At 48.0% G+C, this 18742-nt stretch overlaps 1 protein-coding gene across 5 annotated transcripts in view; it reads left to right on the forward strand.

Moving 5' to 3' along the window:
* LOC126202545 (tight junction protein ZO-1) overlaps positions 1-18742 on the forward strand; it is a 731102-nt gene that overhangs the window by 300197 nt on the left and 412163 nt on the right. For all 5 annotated transcript variants that reach the window (XM_049936877.1, XM_049936873.1, XM_049936876.1 and 2 more), the window contains exon 2: positions 11594-11766. In XM_049936877.1, coding sequence (XP_049792834.1) covers positions 11594-11766 — 173 coding nt within the window. The remainder of the gene's footprint in view (positions 1-11593; positions 11767-18742) is intronic.

An 18742-nucleotide genomic window follows, 5' to 3' on the forward strand; every position in this document is an offset into this window, starting at 1 on the left:
TCCGCTAAGCTCGAAAGACCACTAAATGGTAAAACAAGGAATAAAAAAATGTATGTTTTAAAAGAAATTGTAGACTCCGCAAAAGAATTATGAGAAGGAAAGTTGCTACTCACCATATAGCGGAGATGCTGACTCACAGATAGGCACAACAAAAACGCCCTCACAATTAAAGTTTTCGGCTGTTAAGGCCTTCGTCAACAATAGGCACACATACGCCCACAGTTACAGAAACGCAACTCACACGCACAACTCTTTGATTTCAGTTTATTTTGTAAAGAAAGCGACTGATCGCTGCATCAACGAGAAATTATGTACTCTTTCGATAATATAAAGCGCACCGCGATTCATCGTAATTACGTTCTAAGAGTCTGTGAACGAAAGTTAATAACAACTCCAATAGGCTTATCGTGACACAAATGTAAAGTCATTAGTCTGTAGTGAATTTTTTTTTATTTATTGCCAAATTATAGACCTGTTACCTGATGTTTAAAACAGGTCTTACATCTTACAATTTTCGTTTTTCATCTTTTTACAGTTTTTTCTTTTGTTTTATTTACAACATTTACAAATAATGATACTTTTCAAAATAACAATAATTTAAGGTTGAAATATAAGTAAAATTTTGTTGTTTTTTAAGAACAATATAAAAAGAAAATAGGATAGAGGAGAGATTTGTTAGTACCATCACCGAATGTGATTGACGGTGAATACCTCGGAATGGTTTCTTCGAGCCGTTGACCGCCAGTCACACACACACACACAAAAATGGTAATTAGTAGATAAATAATGTTCCATATCCTATTTATTACTAATCCTATAAATTAACTACTTTAGGTGCCCATCCCTGTACAGCATTTGGTGTTTTCTTCGCTAGATCGCCAGCACTTTTGCTTATTTACTGTGACATCTCAGCTTGCTCCTCCTGTTCCTCCTCATTGTCACTATTTTCGCTGTCACTGTGGGTATCGCTGTCCATCCTCTGGAGATTTCTGTTACGCTGCACATGGGCATGTCTGTGATGTCGTGTCCGCATGTACTCTTCATGTGTTGTTTTTGAAATACTGTTTGTCAGTGCGTTTATTGTGCCCATTGTTCTTCGTCTCTTATTGCTGTGTGTATATCTATGTCTGTATCTGTTTAGTCTAAGTGTAGTGTGTGTCTATTGTTCGCGTGTTGCCCCCAGAAAAAGACAGTGTGTTCTGGGGAACCTTCCCCGCATGTGCATGTAGGTGTCTGCCTCAGACTCACGCGGTGTAAGTGCGTGGGATAAGGTCCGTGTCCGGTTAAGAAATGTGCCATACCGCGGCTGGGATCGACATGTCTCATTCTGAACCGCTCCCTTATGTCAGGGAAGAAGTCGTGCAGTCTACGTCCCTTATCACTAGTCTCCAGTGAATGCAGACGGAGGACAGACCTAGTGACTCGATTGTCTCATCGTGTCTCCGCGGCATATACGGCCGCTGCACCCGCCGCGACTCAGAGCTGCCTGCTGGCTGGCAACTTGTTTGTCGATTAGGTTTAGCAAATTTCCCCAAAAACCTTTAGTAAAACGATTTTCACGCACATGGCACCCCCCCTCCAACCAGCCAATAACAGTTTAAAATCATCATTTCTCCAGCTTAAATTAGGTCGGTCATACGAGTACGCCTGTCGCCTGCAGTACGCTGGTGGCGGGTCGGACGCCGGCCGCCCTCGGTTGCAGGCGACACACAAAGCCGGCGACACACGTCACACGTGCTGCTACTCGCGTACGTGGAACACGGGGCGTCGTTGTCAGCCGCTGCCGTGGAGTGCGGCGGGAACGCCAAGTGCTGTGTCGACGGCTGGCTTCCACTGACCAGACGGTACGTCTCCTGGCCCTAAATCCAAACTCGTGTGCTATCCTACCGACAACACCGTCAAGTGGTGTGCAATGTATCCGATGAAGCTGCGGGCAACATCCTGCGGCAGAAGTATTAATCTCGTCCACTTTGTTCACGGCGATTAAAGTTAACCTCTACTACCAAACTCAAGACAGAAAATTTTCAGTTTGAGCGCTAAAACCGAACTGTAAATTATCGCTTTCGGCTAGTGCTGTGTATGAAACCTGCGTATTTCCTTACCAGCGTTGTGTGTGTGTGCGTGTGCTTTTTGTTGTTGTTGTTGTTCCTGGTAGTGTGATTACCAAGTCTGATGAAACTCGGAACACACTGAGGTGACACAAGTGAGGGCATACCTCTACATATCGTGCCGGACCTCCTTTTCCCCGGCTTTGTACAGCAGCTCGACGGGGCACGGATCCAGCAAGTCTTTGGGAGACCCCTGCAGAAATACTGAACCGTGCTACGTGTATAGCCGTCCGTAATTGTGGAAGTGTTGGCAGTGCAGAATTTTTGTGGTCCAGCCGACATCTCGATTATGTCCCATAAATGGTCGATGTGATTCACATCGGGGCCAAATCAATTGTTGGAATTGTCCAAAATGTCGTTGAAACCAATCGCGAACAATAGCGCCCGGTGACACGACATCTTTCTATTAGAACGTCAAGTCCACGAATAGCTGCAAATGATCTGCAAGTAGATGACAGTAACCATTTGCAGTCAACGATCGCTTCATGTGAAGCACAGGACCCAGTCCACGGAAACAAAGCACGCACCATTATGGAGCCAGCACCAGCTTCCACTTTGCCTTGTTGACAACTGGGGTTCACGGCATCGTTGCGTCTGCGCCACGTTCGAATCCTACCGTCAGCTCTTACCAATTGAAGTCGGGTCTCGTCTGACCGCCACAGCCGGCCGCAGTGGCCGAGCGGTTCTAGGCGCTTCAGTCTGGAACCGCGCGACCGCTACGGTCGCAGGTTCGAATCCTGCCTCGGGCATGGATGTGTGTGATGTCCTTAGGTTAGTTATGTTTAAGTAGTTCTCAGTTCTAGCGGACTGATGCCCTCAGAAGTTAAGTCCCATAGTGCTCAGAGCCATTTTTTTGAAGGCGATGTCGTGTGTTAGCAAAGGCACTCGCGTCGGTCTTCTGCTGTCATAGCCCATTCACGCCATATTTCGCCACGCTGTCCTAACGGATAGGCTCGTCGAACGTGCAACATTTACTTCTGTAGTTTATTTCACGCAGTGTCGCTTGTCTGCCATCACTGACAGCTCTATGTAAACACCGCTGTTCTCGGTCGTTAAGTGATGGCAGTCCGTTGTCTGCGGCGAGAGGTAATGTCTAAAATCTGGTAATCCGGGCACACTCTTGACTCTGTGGATCGCGGAATATTGAATTCGCTAACGATATCCGAAACAGATTGTCCCGTGCGTCCATCTCCAACTATCATTCCGCGTTCCAAGTCTGTTACTTTCCGTCGCGTGGCCATAATCATTTCGGATACCTTTTCACACGAACCACCTGAGTACAGGCAGCTCCGAAACTGCGCAGCCCTTTGATATACTGTGCACGCGATACTGCCGCCATCTGTGTGCGTGCATATCGCTCTCCCGTGACCTCTGTCACTTTAGTCTAGAAGGAAGATCCACAGTATTCGCCATCCGAACACATCGAGGAAGCCGCACGAGGAAGTGGAAGGGAAGTGGGCGTTTGTTTGTGGCAGTTTGGCAACGGTGAGTAGTTCGGCCTCGACGTTGAGCGCTGTGTTTGAGGAAAGCAGCTTCGATCCGTGTAGAGCCAACCGACAAGTAATTGTAAGCAGGCGGTGTACGGCCGCGGAGCCGAGGTGGTGGGGGCGAGGCTATAGGCGAGCGCTGCGCTGCTGCGGCCCCCTGTCTGGTCCCCTGCCTCTGTAAAACTTGCGTCCAAGTCCTCTGGACAGACTTCAGCTGCTCGACTGCTCTACTTGTCTCGAAGGCTGTTATTTCACACCCTCGGAGAGACGTCAGGATTTATACAGCCCCTTTGTGGACTGCGACCCATAAAGAAGCAGAGCGAGGGTTCGTTTCCTCTCCGGCTCCATCCCCGTTGCCCAGTTATACGTCCTGCGACGGCCGTTGTGCGGTGGCACGTAAACCGGTGCATTACGAAAGTCGGTTGTGGGCAGTGTCCGTTAGCGGAAACATCGCCTCGCCCTGCGGTAGGCCGAGGCAGCGGTCGCCGTTGCCTAATAGCCGCCCGCTCGCCGCTCGCGTAGTGCGGTTGGCGAGCTGGAGCAGCGACGGCCGCCCAAGTGTGCGTGCGCCTTCCCTGTAGCCGATTCTGCGGGACAGCCGGCAGCTGGGCGCAAGTGGTCGAGTTGTCCGGCTGCCGAGGCAGACAATTCTGAACAAGTGCAAACATAATTCTCACGAGAAGTATTTACAAACTGGCGCTAAAATTTCTGCCGCCTACAATTAATAGCGAAGTGTGTGAGAAACATCACAGCCGTCTGCTTCGTGTTCAGAAAAAAAAGAACACCTGCAACGAGTAGAGATAGGACGTTCATATTCACAGGAAGTGCTCTGCAGAAATGATTAGCATTTGAATCGTGTCGGCCTACGGGTTCGAGGTGTGAACATCAATATCGCGGCTCAACACCACTTACCGGTAAAATGTGCCTGCGACTCTCAGTGTTCCTATAAACCGAAGGTATTGGACCAGAGTGACTTAAGCAGGCGTAAAGGGTGCCTCAAAGACGTATACGCAAAAAGTACCGTCAAATGAGTGGCATTGAAAGGGGCGCATTATTGGCATGACAGAACGTGATGCGTCCAGCCGGGAAATGTGGGACGAAGTGCAACGGGCGTCTGCAGAATGGTTCACGGAAGGCCGTACCCAAAAAATGCTTCAAATGGCTCTGAGCACTATGGGACTTAACTTCTGAGGTCATCAGTCACCTAGAAGTTAGAACTACTTAAACCTAACTAACCTGACATCACACACAGCCATGCCCGAGGCAGGATTCGAACCTGCGACCGTAGCAGCAGCGCCTAGAACCGCGCGGCCGCAGAGGCCGGCTGCACCCCCAGAGAAGAGCGACACGTCATCCGAATGGCGATGCAGGACAGATCTGCGTTCTCCTCGTCTCTGGCGCAGCAGTGGAACAGCGTAACTTACCGTACGCTACCAGGGGTGACAGTCCGTCGCTGTTGATTCCGGCATGGGTTACGTGCGCGGCGTCGACCTCTCTATCTACCTTTGACGAATGTGTAGAAACGTGTTAGACGGTAATGGTGTATGGAACGACGTCACTCGCGACAGGAGTGGCATCAAACAGTGTTTTCGGACGCATACAGGTTGTCTTTGATTGAAAATGACGGCCGATTTTGATTCGCTTCAGACAGGGGGAGCGGCATCACAGTGGCTGGATTCGCATCAGACATACAGTACCAACTCGAGGCTTTATAGTGTAGCTGTTATTGGGTAGAACCACACGTCACAGTTGGTGCATATCCAGGGCACTGTGACCAGTGTGACGTACGCGAATGAGGTCCTGCGTCCTGCGACCCGCACCTGTACCCTTTCCGCACAACATCCCAGACATTATTTTTCAGCAAGTCAGTGCACGACCACGTGTTTCTGCACGAACACGTGCACTCTCGGTGTCACAGGATGTCACCCTTTTGCTCTGGCCCATCAGATCGCCACCAATTGCCAATCGAAAATGTGTGGCGTCTGGTGAAACGACGGGTCGAGTGCTGTGGTCCAGTGCCAGTCACCACAGATGAACTTCGGAATAGATGAGTGCAGCACGGATGGTTAAAACACAGGACACCGTGCGCTCCTGACACGGGTCGATGCCGCCACTCGTGGAACAAGTTACCAGGGCCCATGGCGGACCCTGTGCCTACTAGACACCGGGACACATGCTGGACCGAGGGGACTGAAAAGCAGGACATACTAATGCACGTGTCCTGTGAATATGAACGTCCTATCTCTAGTCGTTCAAGGTGTTCTGGTTTTTTTCTGATTAGGAGTTACATTCAACTCCACTGCCAAACGAAAAAACACGCTCGGCGTCACAGACAGGTTTCATTCTTTCAATTCCGAAAGAAGCCCCTCTGAGAAGAGTGAGGAACATTCATTTCTCCCACACAAAGTGCCCAACTGGCTCTCGTCTTACATACATATTTACCGGTCTTTTAATTTTTTTATTTATATATTTTTGTTTTACCGGAAAGCTTTTTCTCAGTGTTCTTTTCACCAAGGGAAATCGCTCCATGCAGCCACCTGTGTAGTACGGATCTCAGTGTAGTTAGGAAGGGCGAGCTGCGACTAGTTCTGAGCGGGACAACAAACACGCTCCTCAGTACGTCAGCGTAGCGGCGTAGGCCGCAACGAGGGCTCATTTCAAGCAAGAAGGTTTGTCGGGACGGGATGTGACTGACCGAATTTACGGACACCATAGAAGTGTCATTCTTAAGTGCAGCTGTTACCCCGAGATACGAAACGTGCAAAGCGTGCCTGGCGGGTGGCGGGGGTGGGGGTGAGGGGGGGGGGGGCGGTCAAGCACACCGGCCGGCGGCCGCCATTCGCGAATGCTGACTTTGCCGCGCCCCGAACAACTGGGGTCCCTTCTCGAGGCACCTGGGACGCCCGTGTCAGCCTGGACAGCTTGCAGCCGTCTCCACGCATTCAGTTCGCCGTCTCGGCGTCCGTTGCAACAGTCACCTCATGTCCCAAGTCCGCACCACCGTAATCCACGCTGGAATATCTCTAGTAGAAGCTAGGTCAATGACATTACTGATTACCTTTTAAACTGTGCTCTCTTTCGACATTACGTCGTACCTGTTTTTATTCATCCTTGCTCTTTTTTTTATATTATATTATATACAAGGTGATTCAGCTGCCCCTGCCGTGTCTATTTAAGCAACCCACAATATTACAATGTTGTGGCTGCCCTTCATAAACCACGAGCAAGATTTTCATTTTCTCTGCCTCGCTAAGGACGAACTTTTAGTCTTATTTAAAAAGTGAGCAGGGCCTTTATCAAGGATATTTAATATAGCTACATTGTGCACTAGGATACGTTTTGCGCCGGAGGCTACGTTTTTCGAGCTATTCCAGGAAAATTTGCAAAACTAATCTTCAAAAGCACCTCCACACCACACCCGTCCCTGACCAGTCAGGTCTGCTAGTACGTTGCTGCTGGCACTCCCTGCTACCACTGTACAGAGATTACCAACTGCCCGAACTATTCCCGATGTTCGGACTTTATTGGTGTCCATTGATTCGGCTATTACGTCACCAGCATAGTCGGCTACTCCGTTAACATTAGTAATGCAAACGTGCTCAAGAGGACAAAGGACGATAAGCTACTTTTCTAAACTAATTACATTGACAATTTCATCCAAATTTAAAGCTTACGAACACAGTAGTTTCCTAGTCAGAAAGTCTGACTAATACAACGATGTAATTGTTTGTTTTATGGTTTTAAAATTCACAAACGTCGATTTCACAATTTGTACGTGCTCGAGAAAGCCGGTGACGTAATAATGCCAGTCAGTGAAGACCAAAACAGATCGAACGTGGGAAATAATTCGTTAAGTCGCAAATACTTGTAGTATGGTAGAGGGGAGCGCCATGAACATCACAATAGAAATCCTGACCGATAGTGATTGTGCGTGGAAGCGGCGATGCGTTTGAAGGTCATCTCTGTAAGTTTTTCTCGAATAACTCGGAAACTACGACCCCTAGCGACAACGTATCACAGTACAAAATTTAACTGCATTAAATTTCGTCCAAAAGGTCCTGTTCATTTTTCCGTTGCACGTAGCGCGTAGCGAGCGACAGAATATGAAAATCTCGCGCGTTGTTTATGAAGGCCAACTGTAACATTGCGGGCTGCATAAAACGTCAGCCGTAGGGGCAACTGAATCACTGTGTATATTAAGTTCTTCTGTTGCATTGGCTCTCTGTTGTAATACTTTCCACAAAAATTTCGCTTCAAACGACTGTGTTCTTGTTTTATGTGATCTACGTATTGTGCCGCAAAACATTTGTCGTTTATTAATGACGTCGTTATAGCAAAGCCTAAGAGCTGAAAGTGTGACAACTGTTCCATTGCTTGTTCGCCTATTACTATGTCCGAAAGTACCGGAAATTTCCGTTAGAGGGCCATTATTTTGCTTTTTTTTGACATTTATAGATATCAGTTCCTACATTATTTCTGTAGACACTACATTTGCAAACAGAAAAAAAGGAATACCCAAACAGAAAAAAAAGGAATACTTTAACGTGCTACACAAATGTAAATGTCACGGAGTCTTTCTGAAAGTATTTCTCGCGAATGCAGCCTTGTTTGCACGTTAATCGTGGACGATCAGCAGTTCAGATACGAACAGAATATAGGCTTTTGAAATGTGGCCGCATATAAGAATGCTAAAGATTTGTTGGGTGTATGAGTTAAGTACTGAATCGAATCGGTGAGGAAAGAAGTCATCGGTTGACAGGACACATCCTGAGGCATCAACGAATAGTCGCTTTGGTGGTGGAGTGGGGTAGACGTTGTAAGCGGAAACTAAGGTTGGCCAAAAGTGAGCAGGTTCAAGTGCTCGGAAAAGTTATGCAGCAATGTACAGACTCGGTCAGAACAGGCTAGCATGGAGAGCTACGTCATATGAGAAGACGATAACAACAACAATAAAATAAATGTTAATAATAATAATAATGATAATATTTGTGACAATAATAACTCAATTATGACGAAGAATTCTTCGCTAAAAAAGTATAAAAGTATAAAAACGAGTGTATATATATATATGCCTTGCCGCAGTGGATACACAGGTTCCCGTGAGATCACCAAAGTTAAGCGCTGTCGGGCGTGGTCGGCACTTGGATGGGTGACCATCCAGGCCGCCATGCGCTGTTGCCATTTTTTCGGGGTGCACTCACCCTGAAGATGCCAATTGAGGAGCTCCTCGACCGAATAGTAGCGGCTTCGGTCAAGAATACCATCTTACGACTGGGAGAGCGGTGTGCCGACCCCACGCCCCTCTTATCCGCATCCTCCACCGATGATGACACGGCGGTCGGATGGTCCCAGTAGGCCACTCGTGGCCTGAAGTGCTTTATATATATATATATATATATATATATATATATATATTTTCGTGAACTTATTGTGTATATATACCTACACTAGTGCATTTATATATAAATGTGTATAAGGTCTGGAAAGGCATCGAATTACGTTGCCATTAGTTTTTATAATTTTTTTTTGTCTTTGGGAAGAGCCTTGGGAAAACTTACGGACTACGATCGTTGCTGTAGTGCATTCTGTGACGCAACACCCGCATTGACATCTGCCTTAACACTAGATGCACTCGCTCACACTTCGTTATTCGTGTCAACACTCCTGTGGCGATGCTGTGACGGATGGGGGATGGGGGTTCTGTAATAGCCGTACCCTGGTAAATTTGTCTTCTTCGTGTTAGGATGTGGTTTTAACAACATTGTCTACTATTGTTCACCATTCATTATTTCTTATAAGTTCTTGGTTGGTTAGCCCTTATTGGTTCCCTAATTCCATTATAGCTGTCAGACGCAGTGACTGATGTCATTGTCTTTAGTGTACAGCCTGTACAGGTAAACTGGATGTGGGCCGTATCCAGTCAGATAACACACTTTGCCCCGACTGGGGTTCGAACCGCCGAGCGCCGTGCGTTGTATGCACGGGAATAGACGGTAGACTCCCTCTTCCTGTTTCGTCGTCCCGGTTGTTCTGCCACTTGGCAGTTGAGGAGTTAGGTCTCGACGATTAACCTTTCGTCTAATATTTGGTGGGCTTTCGCCAAACCCCCTTTACGCAACTAGTGTGACGCTGCACGACATATTACCGTAATTCGTACCGGTTAGATTCCGAGGACAACGAGTGAAACAATGTTTGGCGTAGTGCCGAAGGCCCCGGTGGGTCTGAGGAGCACACACCCTTCTGTGCACGTGGCAGGATTTTCCCGGTCCGTGTGCACCCAGGTCGTTGCGCGTAGACACTTGCTGCGTAGCCAGTGTCTGACACGAAAATGGCATCACGATAGGTTCTCACTGCGTACTTGTAATTTGCTGTCGAGGCAGTTTAGTGCATAATGTTGTTTGCTTTGTGTCCGACTGTCTGAATGTGGTGTGCAAAGCTACGTTTTACGTCGAGTCGGACTCCGAGCTATCGCGCGACTGTTTGTCTGGTGACGGTGCTGCTGCCCAATTTAGCTGTAGGATTTCTACGTAATGAAAGTTGACCGTCAACGAGTACGTATGTGATTTTCTGTGCGGCTACGGTTAGTCTGCTGTTTAGACGCCTTCGGAAGAGGACCGGCACGCCATTCGTCATCCGATGAGCTCTTTCGAGTTGCCCGATGCCACAGCGGAGACATCGTCGGCATACGCCACCATTGCATTCTGCCATTTTATCTGAGCACCACGACTATGTAGCTGTTTTTACAGATTGGTCGAAACAAGGGGATACCGTTGCTTGCTCTGTTGTTTTTCCAGAACGTGTCCTCAAGGTCCGACAGCCTCAGACTTTTACTGCCTTCGATGCAGAATTGTCTGCTATCTTGCGGGCACTGGAGCAGATGAGACATTCTTCCTCTCCTAAATTTCGTCTCTGTTCCGATTCACTCAGTGCCCTTCACTCTTTGCAACGTTTGTATCCAGCAGATAAAATAGTCCGGACCATCCAGGATGCCCTCCTCCAACTACAGCGATGGGGGAAGGTGGTGGCTTTCTGCTGGGTTCCGGGGCACGTCGGCATTGCTGGGAATGAAAGGGCAGATCTCGCAGCCGAGGAGGCGTGTCTCGATCCACAAGTATCTCAGCGTGCTATCCCCTTGCACGCACTCACCTCGCTGTTGAGCTCACGAGTCATGCGTCGGTGGGAGGATGAGTGGCTGGAAGTGACTGACAATAAGCTCCGTATAGTCAAGTCCACAACGCGTGTGTGGTGTACTTCCTTTCAGCCCCATCGACGGGACGAGGTTCTCCTCACTCGGCTTCGAATAGGCGACAGCCCTGTCACGCATGGCTTCCTGCTCCGGCGAGAGGACCCTCCAATGTGTGGTGCTTGCGGAGTCCAGGTCACTGTGCGCCACGTTTTAATGGATTGCGTTTTATTTTCTGACCAGCGGGCCGCGGCTGACTTGCCAGCGAACCAGCCATCTCCTTTACGCAACACTCGGTCGAATGTGGTTAAAGTTTTAAAGTTGTGTGCCATGTCAAATGTTTTTACAAAGATTTTAGGGAGAGGGTCTTAATTTGCTCACTGTGTGACAAGCTCGCCCATATTTTATGTAAGTGGCCAGCCAATGACAATTTACTGTGGCACTCTTGTTGCTACGTTTTCCCTTTCCTTACATTGTACTTTCTTATGTAGCATTTTCCTTCTTTTCCTGCTTTCTTTGCGTGTGTGTTGCAGTTTTATTCACATTCTTTCACTCCTGTGGGTACCGTTCGGTAGTTCTTTTATTACTTTTTTGTGTACCATCTGACCATTCCTGAAGTCTGCCGCTAGAGTAATCTGAAGCTGTAGTGTGGACACTGGGGGAAGCTATCCGTAGCTCCCGTGATGTCACTTAACATTGGTGTTGCGTATTTTTTGTTGCACGTATGTAATGCTTCGACCGTCTCGTTAAATGCCTCTTCAATACAAATGCCTTTTCTGTAACCGGCGGCGTGTGTGCTTGTGCTCGTGTTGCAGGGCGGCGAGCGCATCGCCTGGGAGTTCCACCAGGTGGCGCTGACGCGCGTGCCCGGCTACGGGTTCGGCATCGCCGTGTCCGGCGGCCGCGACAACCCGCACTTCGCCAACGGAGACCCCGCCATCGCCATCTCGGACGTGCTGAAGGCGGGGCCCGCCGAGGGCAAGCTGCAGTGAGTAGCGCGCGCTCTGCCCCTCCGGTGTAAGCTCTGCTCCTCCTCCTCGCAGTTCCCTGTCCACAACCTTCACCGGCGGTCTAGAATACACCGGGGACGGACAAAAATGTGGGAACGCGGCCAGAAGCGCGTGCTTCGACATAAATACAGGTGCTAGCCGGGCGTGCAGGTTGCGCCGCCGTTACCGACCGCGGGCGCCGGCTGTACAGTGTCCTCGAAGCGTTTCGAGTGTTAGTCGTGGTCGGACAGTGTTCCGTGGAGCTGTGAGTGCACTGTGTCCCACCAAAGTTATTTCCAAGTGGACGAATTGTTGGTCTTCCTACGGTGAGTACTTCCCGAGTAGAGGAAGCCCAAGTCTTTCGTGTTCACCAAGGCACCTGACAGACGATTTATATCGCGTAGAGGAAAATCGGAAAAGCGTCATCCGGTAAGAGTCGGCGTGGAGGGAAGTGTGTGTGTGTGTGTGTGTGTGTGTGTGTGTGTGTGTGTGTGTGTTTGTGCGTGCCGAGTGAACCTGATGGAGGAAAAGCGTCATTCGGTAAGACTCGATATGATTTGACAAGAGCAGGGATCGAGGTGGTAACATACTAGGTGTCACCACACAACATCATATGTGACACTGTGCCTCTGTGTAATCGCCACTTTCTGGGACAGGCGTGGACACTAGCCGGTACAAGCTGTCACACGCCACTTACATGTTCACTACAGTTATGTATCCGAGTCGAAAGAACACTAAAACACAATGTAATAAAACTACATTCTAATATTAATTCCAGAGAATTTCAGACTTATGACTCCAATACTCAGGAGCCACATTCGCTGCAAGGGAGTCTTCCTTGTCAGAGGTTTTGCGCACGTTACTGCAGACCAACAGGTGTTCAGAGTACAGCCTGCCCCACGTTCACAGCATTCATCATCATTGATATGATACTTCTTCAAATTAGTTTGGAACCTCGCCACTCCTGTTTTTAACCTGCTGAGGGTCTTCCAGCTCCATGACCGCTTCCCCTTGCTGTCCTCAGTTCTCCGAGAGACTTCGTTCTCCATAGACTCCTACTTACGGTCGACTGCAAATTAAATCGATGACAGAGTTCCAGGGAGGGTTGGTCAAACACATTGCGGGGACATCTCTCCGTCTCTAACTTTATCCTAAGAATGCGAGAATGCTCCATGACTCCCAGCTGTATGGGGAAAGAGGCAAAGATGGGCAATCGTAAATAACGCACTATGATCGAGGTACTAGAAATATGCACATCAGTATAGGGTGCTGTCTGGTATACTTTGGTACATATATGTTCGAGGACTGACAGTGAATGGACTTACTGCACAGTCATTCGCAATCTTGTATATGGTACTCGCACAGTAGTGGTGGCGTGATTTAGTCGTGGTACAGAAACTCAGAAGCACGCTGCCGCCTTATTGGTCAGTGTTGAAATTACAGAAACACTTGTAAAATTGCTGAAATTGATCGCACTAGGAACTGTGGTTCTTATTACAATAAACAGACATCGTCTTTTCTATCCCATCCGCCCAGTGGTATGCAATATGAGTCGTCCATTGTTCAATTTGATGTCTGTAAGGCCTGGGATTTATTTGTTTATTTGCTATTTTCTTTTAGTCTGTTACTGGATACAACAACAGGACAAATGTTGCATATGAATTGGCACGAATATAGCACATAATATTTTAACATAACCTAAAATGTGTTAGCGTAACCAAGCATGATGGTGTTTCAGTGTGTGTGTATATATATATATATATATATATATATATATATATATATATATATATATATACTGGGTGATCAAAAAGTCAGTATAAATTTGAAAACTGAATAAATAACGGAATAATGTAGATAGAGAGGTACAAATTGACACACATGCTTGAAATGACATGGGGTTTTATTAGAACCAAAAAAATACAAAAGTTCAAAAAATGTCCGACAGCTGGCGCTTCATCTCATCAGAATAGCAATAATTAGCATAACAAAGTAAGACAAAGCAAAGATGATGTTCTTTACAGGAAATGCTCAATATGTCCACCATCATTCCTCAGCAATAGCTGTAGTCGAGGAATAATGTTGTGAACAGCACTGTAAAGCATGTCCGGAGTTACGGTGAGGCATTGGCGTCGGATGTTGTCTTTCAGCATCCCTAGAGATGTCGGTCGATCACGATACACTTGCGACTTCAGGTAACCCCAAAGCCAATAATCGCACGGACTGAGGTCTGGTGACCTGGGAGGCCAAGCATGGCGAAAGTGGCGGCTGAGCACACGATCATCACCAAACGACGCGCGCAAGAGATCTTTCACGCGTCTAGCAGTATGGGGTGGAGCGCCGCTCTTCAGTCTACAGAATTTGTTTTAAAAAGATGAAGGTAATAACTAATAAAAACAGGCGATACAATCGGAGACTTAAATGGTAACATGGCGGAAAATCTTGGAGCTTAAAACATACAACAAAGGGTTGATGATGCTAATAAATGCATATGAAACAGACAGGTAAAATAATAGACAGACAATTAAAAAACACGGCGACAGTCTGGTTTCTGTTCGCAGGAGATATAAAATTCACACCCAGCGACAGCACGATTTCTGTTCGCAACACTTTGGAAAGACGAACAACACTGAACGTTCACTTGAACACTGCACTAAAAAGTTGGCACTATTATGGCATACCACAGCCGAGGGCAGACGGGGGGAAACCTGGACAGATGATGGGAAAGACAAGAGGGAAGGGGAGGAAAAAACGAAGGAGGGGGGAGGGGGAAAGAAGCCGATGGAGGACGAGGACCCATAAGAGCGGGGGGAGGGGGGTTGTTGGGCGCACGCGACAGGGAGTGCGGAAAGGCAGAGGAGGGGAATACAAAACGACTCGGGGGGGAGGGGGGGAGAAGGGAGGCAGGGAGAGGTTCGGCGGGGAGAAAAACTGGATGGAAGGGGGGGAAGAGGGAGCCCAGGACAAAGGAAAGGAGGGGGTTGAGGATAAGAGTTGATAGGAGGGATAAATGGAGGGAGACAGGGCGTTATCCGGGAGGGGGAGTTGATAGAAGCCACCTTGGGAAAGGAGATGACGGGTGTAGAGATGGAGGGTAGGAGAGATACAACAGTGGAGGCTTGTCAGATGGCAGCGATCAGAGAGCTGAGGACCAACCAGGGGGTGAGGGGGATCAGGGTGGCGGGAGGTGTAGAATATGCACATATGTTCGAGCAATAGGAGAAGATGGGGGAAAGGAATGAGGTCATAGAGGATCCGCGTGGGGGACGGGAGGCGTATACGGAAAGCGAGGTGGAGTGCGTGACGCTCAAGGATCTGGAGGGGGGCGGGGGCAGATATCCAAATGGGACTGGCATAACAGAGGATGGGACGGATTAACGATTTGTAGGTGTGGAGGATGGTAGAGGGGTGCAACCCCCATGTCCGGCCAGAGAGGAGTTTGTCAGCTTTGGATTGGATGGAGGTAAGTGATCCAGGTGAGGTGACGTTCAGTGGTGAGGCCAAGGTAAGTGAGGGTGGGGGAGACTGGGACAGGACGGGAGCAGACGGTAAGGGAGAAATCCAGGTGCTGGAAGGAGCGAGTGGTACGACCTACGATGATTGCCTGGGTCTTGGAAGGATTGATTTTCAGGAGCCACTGGTTACACGATGCGGCAAAAAGGTCAAGGTGATTCTGGAGAAGGCGTTGGGACCATTGGAGGGTAGGAGCGAGGGCGAGGAATGCGGTGTCATTGGCATACTGCAGGAGGTATACTGCATGTGGGGAGGGGGGGGGGGGTTGGGGCATATCTGCCGTGTACAGGAGGTAGATGAGAGGGGAGAGGACAGAGCCCTGGGGCACACCTGCAGAGGGGTAGAAGGTGTGGGAATTGGCATTATGGATGGTAAGATAGGAGGGGCGGCGAGAGAGGAAGGAGGCCATCGGACGGATGTTGTTGACAGGAAGGGCGTAGGTGTGGAGTTTAAACAGGAGACCGGGATGCGAGACTCGGTCGTAGGCCTTTTCGAGATCGAGGGAGACAAAAATGGCTGAGCGACGGCGGTTAAGCTGCAGGGAGACGAGATGAGTGAGGCGTAGGAGTTGGTCATCGGCAGAGGAGGAAGGTCAAAAGCCACATTGGGTTCGCTTTTCAATATTCTTTAATCTTTAATAACCATTTCCTTTCCTAGATCCAGTCGCAAGTACAGCGAGGGAAAAACGGCTGCCCATTTACCTCTGTACGCGGCGTAATTTCACTTACGTTTGTGGTCCTCACGCAAAACGTACGTTGGCGGCAGTAGAATCGTTCTGCAGACAGCTTCAAATGCCGGTTCTATAAAATTTTTTTCAGTTCGGCTGGTACAGGGTTGAATCACGTGCAGACCGAGAGCCGGTACAGTTTCCTGACTTCACAGCGTGGAATTACACGTTCCGCTACTTGCGAAGCGCGAAGGGATGGTTCTGCCAGGTCACATGTTTGCGTCGTGGAGAGTAACGTGGCCAATGAGACGTCACATTCGATTAAGTCATTTGGAAGTGAATTTGAATTTCATATTCGGCGGTTTCTGCATTATATCATAAGTCCTGTGAACATAAACTGTTTCAAAACACTGGCACATTTAGGATTTCTCGAAAACGCACCGTTGTTGGTACGATTTGTTATAATAAAATGACGGGAAACTATACGTCGTTAGTTAAAGACTTCTCGTATTCGATGCTTTTCAAATTGTATATTGCGTACTATGAAAGTACGAACTTTGAATGCAGTGGTGCATCGTTGATTTATCAAAAGTACGTCGCTTTTGATACAATTTCTCGTAGTTAAATATCAAGTAGTCAAATCTGTGGTTACAGCCTTTGGACATTTTATGTATTGTATACGATAAAACGTATATGGCTGCCATCACATCTCTGTAACACCGTACATATTTTTTCATTCTGTGTTTTGTAAAAGATTCGAGGACTTTCTTATCACTTTAATGGAAGTATGATCTGCAGTTCTCGATGTTATTTACTATAGATTTGTTCCGTTTTGCCGACCGCTGTAGCCGAGCGGTTCTGGGCGCTTCAGTCTGGAACGGCGCGACCGCTACGGTCGCAGGTTCGAATCCTGCCTCGGGCGTGGATGTGTGTGATGTCCTTAGGTTGGTTAGGTTTAAGTAGTTCTAAGTTCTAGGCGACTGATGACCTCTGATGTTAAGTCCCGTAGTGCTCAGAGCCATTTGAACCATTTGTTGAGTTTTGTGAATGGTTCAGGGAACACGGACCAGTGAATTGCAAGACGGCTGTCTACGTCACTGGCTGGTCGCCTCCTGCTTGGCCGATCGCTAACAGAGCAGACACAGTTATTTCGCGTGCGTCCTCTCCCGTGCACAAACTGTGCGCATTGCGCGCCAGGTGCAGCCGACGAATGCCGCTGGAGGACGTTCCTAGAGACGTGGCAGGCGGACTGAGAGGCTGCAGCGGCCGCGCCTCGTCGCGGTGGGAACAGCTTCCTGTGTGGGGCGGCCTGTGGGGGAAGGTCGCAGTTGTGGCGCCCCAGCCGGCTTGTACAGGGCCGGCGCCAGTCTGCGCTTCTTCGCACCGTCGTTGGGAAAGGCTCTCCAAATAACCGTTTCACCGTCAAAACCAATCACAGCTCGTAATTTTGGGAACAGCACTGTCACCGTGTACGCCAAAGTGCTCGAATTTACTTGAGAAATAGTAACGCCGAAAGGCAATTCGCAGACTTCAAAAAGCCTGAAACCACGCGCTTGCATACAAACTACCAAAGGAAAGAAAAACTAAAGATTACGCCGGTGGTTAGGTTTTAAAAACAGAAACAACTAAAGTGTTTCTTCTAGTTATTCACATCTTCACAGCAACAAAGTGAGCTTTATGCAAATGGAAATGTTTTATACAAACTGCAGTACCTCGGATTCTAGATCGGTTACTGCACATTTGTTAAACAAACTGGTTCTAAGTTCTAGGCGACTGATGACCTCTGATGTTAAGTCCCATAGTGCTCAGAGCCATTTGAACCATTTTTTTGTTTATCGTCCACCATGTTTCTCATCCGTACATGGCTACACTCCATCCAAATACTTTCACAAAAGACTTTCTGACACTTAAATCTATAATCGATGTTAAAAAATTTCCCTTCTTCAGAAATGCTTTCCTTGCCATCGCCAGTCTACATTTCATATCCTCTCTACTTCGACCATCATCAATTATGAAAAACTATTGGTCTAGACCGGAAACTGTAAATTTGTAGTTATATCGGAAGAAAAGTAAATGTTTTATCATTATTTTGGCGCCAGACTGTTTGTCTGTCCGTCCGTTTGCTAAGGCCCTTTTTCTCATTAACCGGTAGACGTATCACGTTGAAATTTGTGTCGCATATTACTGTCTGCGGTACCTTGGCGGCGTAATAAACGTTAGCTTCTAAGTCAGTCCAATCGAACGCTACGGCGAGACTCTTCTGCGAATGTTTGTTTCACATACCACTCGAAACGCTGTATCTACGTGCACTAATGGTTCCTGGATCTATAATGATGGATGATATGAGCAAAAAAGGCATTCCTTGCCTGATGTTAGACTTTTTGCACTGGGACCCAGTCAGCGTTAATGCAGAACTATGTATTGTTATAATAAGATCGTCTACCTCGATTTTTTTATAACATGTACATTATCGAAATTAAAACGTGCTAGAGAATCTTGACATGTCTGCGACTGATATCGTGCCACTACCGGCCTCGACAACAGGCAAAAATGCTCGAATATCCGAGGTTCTCGAACTTGCCAACGGAACTCAAACACCTGGAGACCGTGTTCCACAAGAATGGGTATGGCAACCGCCAAATCCAAAGGGACTTCCGACAACAAAAGTGCAACAAGAACCGAGATGAAGAACAACCCCAAGAAGAGAAGCAAGCTCTGGCCTTTCTGTCGTTTGCTGGGAACGTGTCGTCAAAAATAGGGAGACTGTTAAGGCGACACAAGATTGACACAGCCTT

This window comes from Schistocerca nitens, chromosome 1 (genome assembly GCF_023898315.1).
Source record: "Schistocerca nitens isolate TAMUIC-IGC-003100 chromosome 1, iqSchNite1.1, whole genome shotgun sequence".
Taxonomy (NCBI): domain Eukaryota; kingdom Metazoa; phylum Arthropoda; class Insecta; order Orthoptera; family Acrididae; genus Schistocerca; species Schistocerca nitens.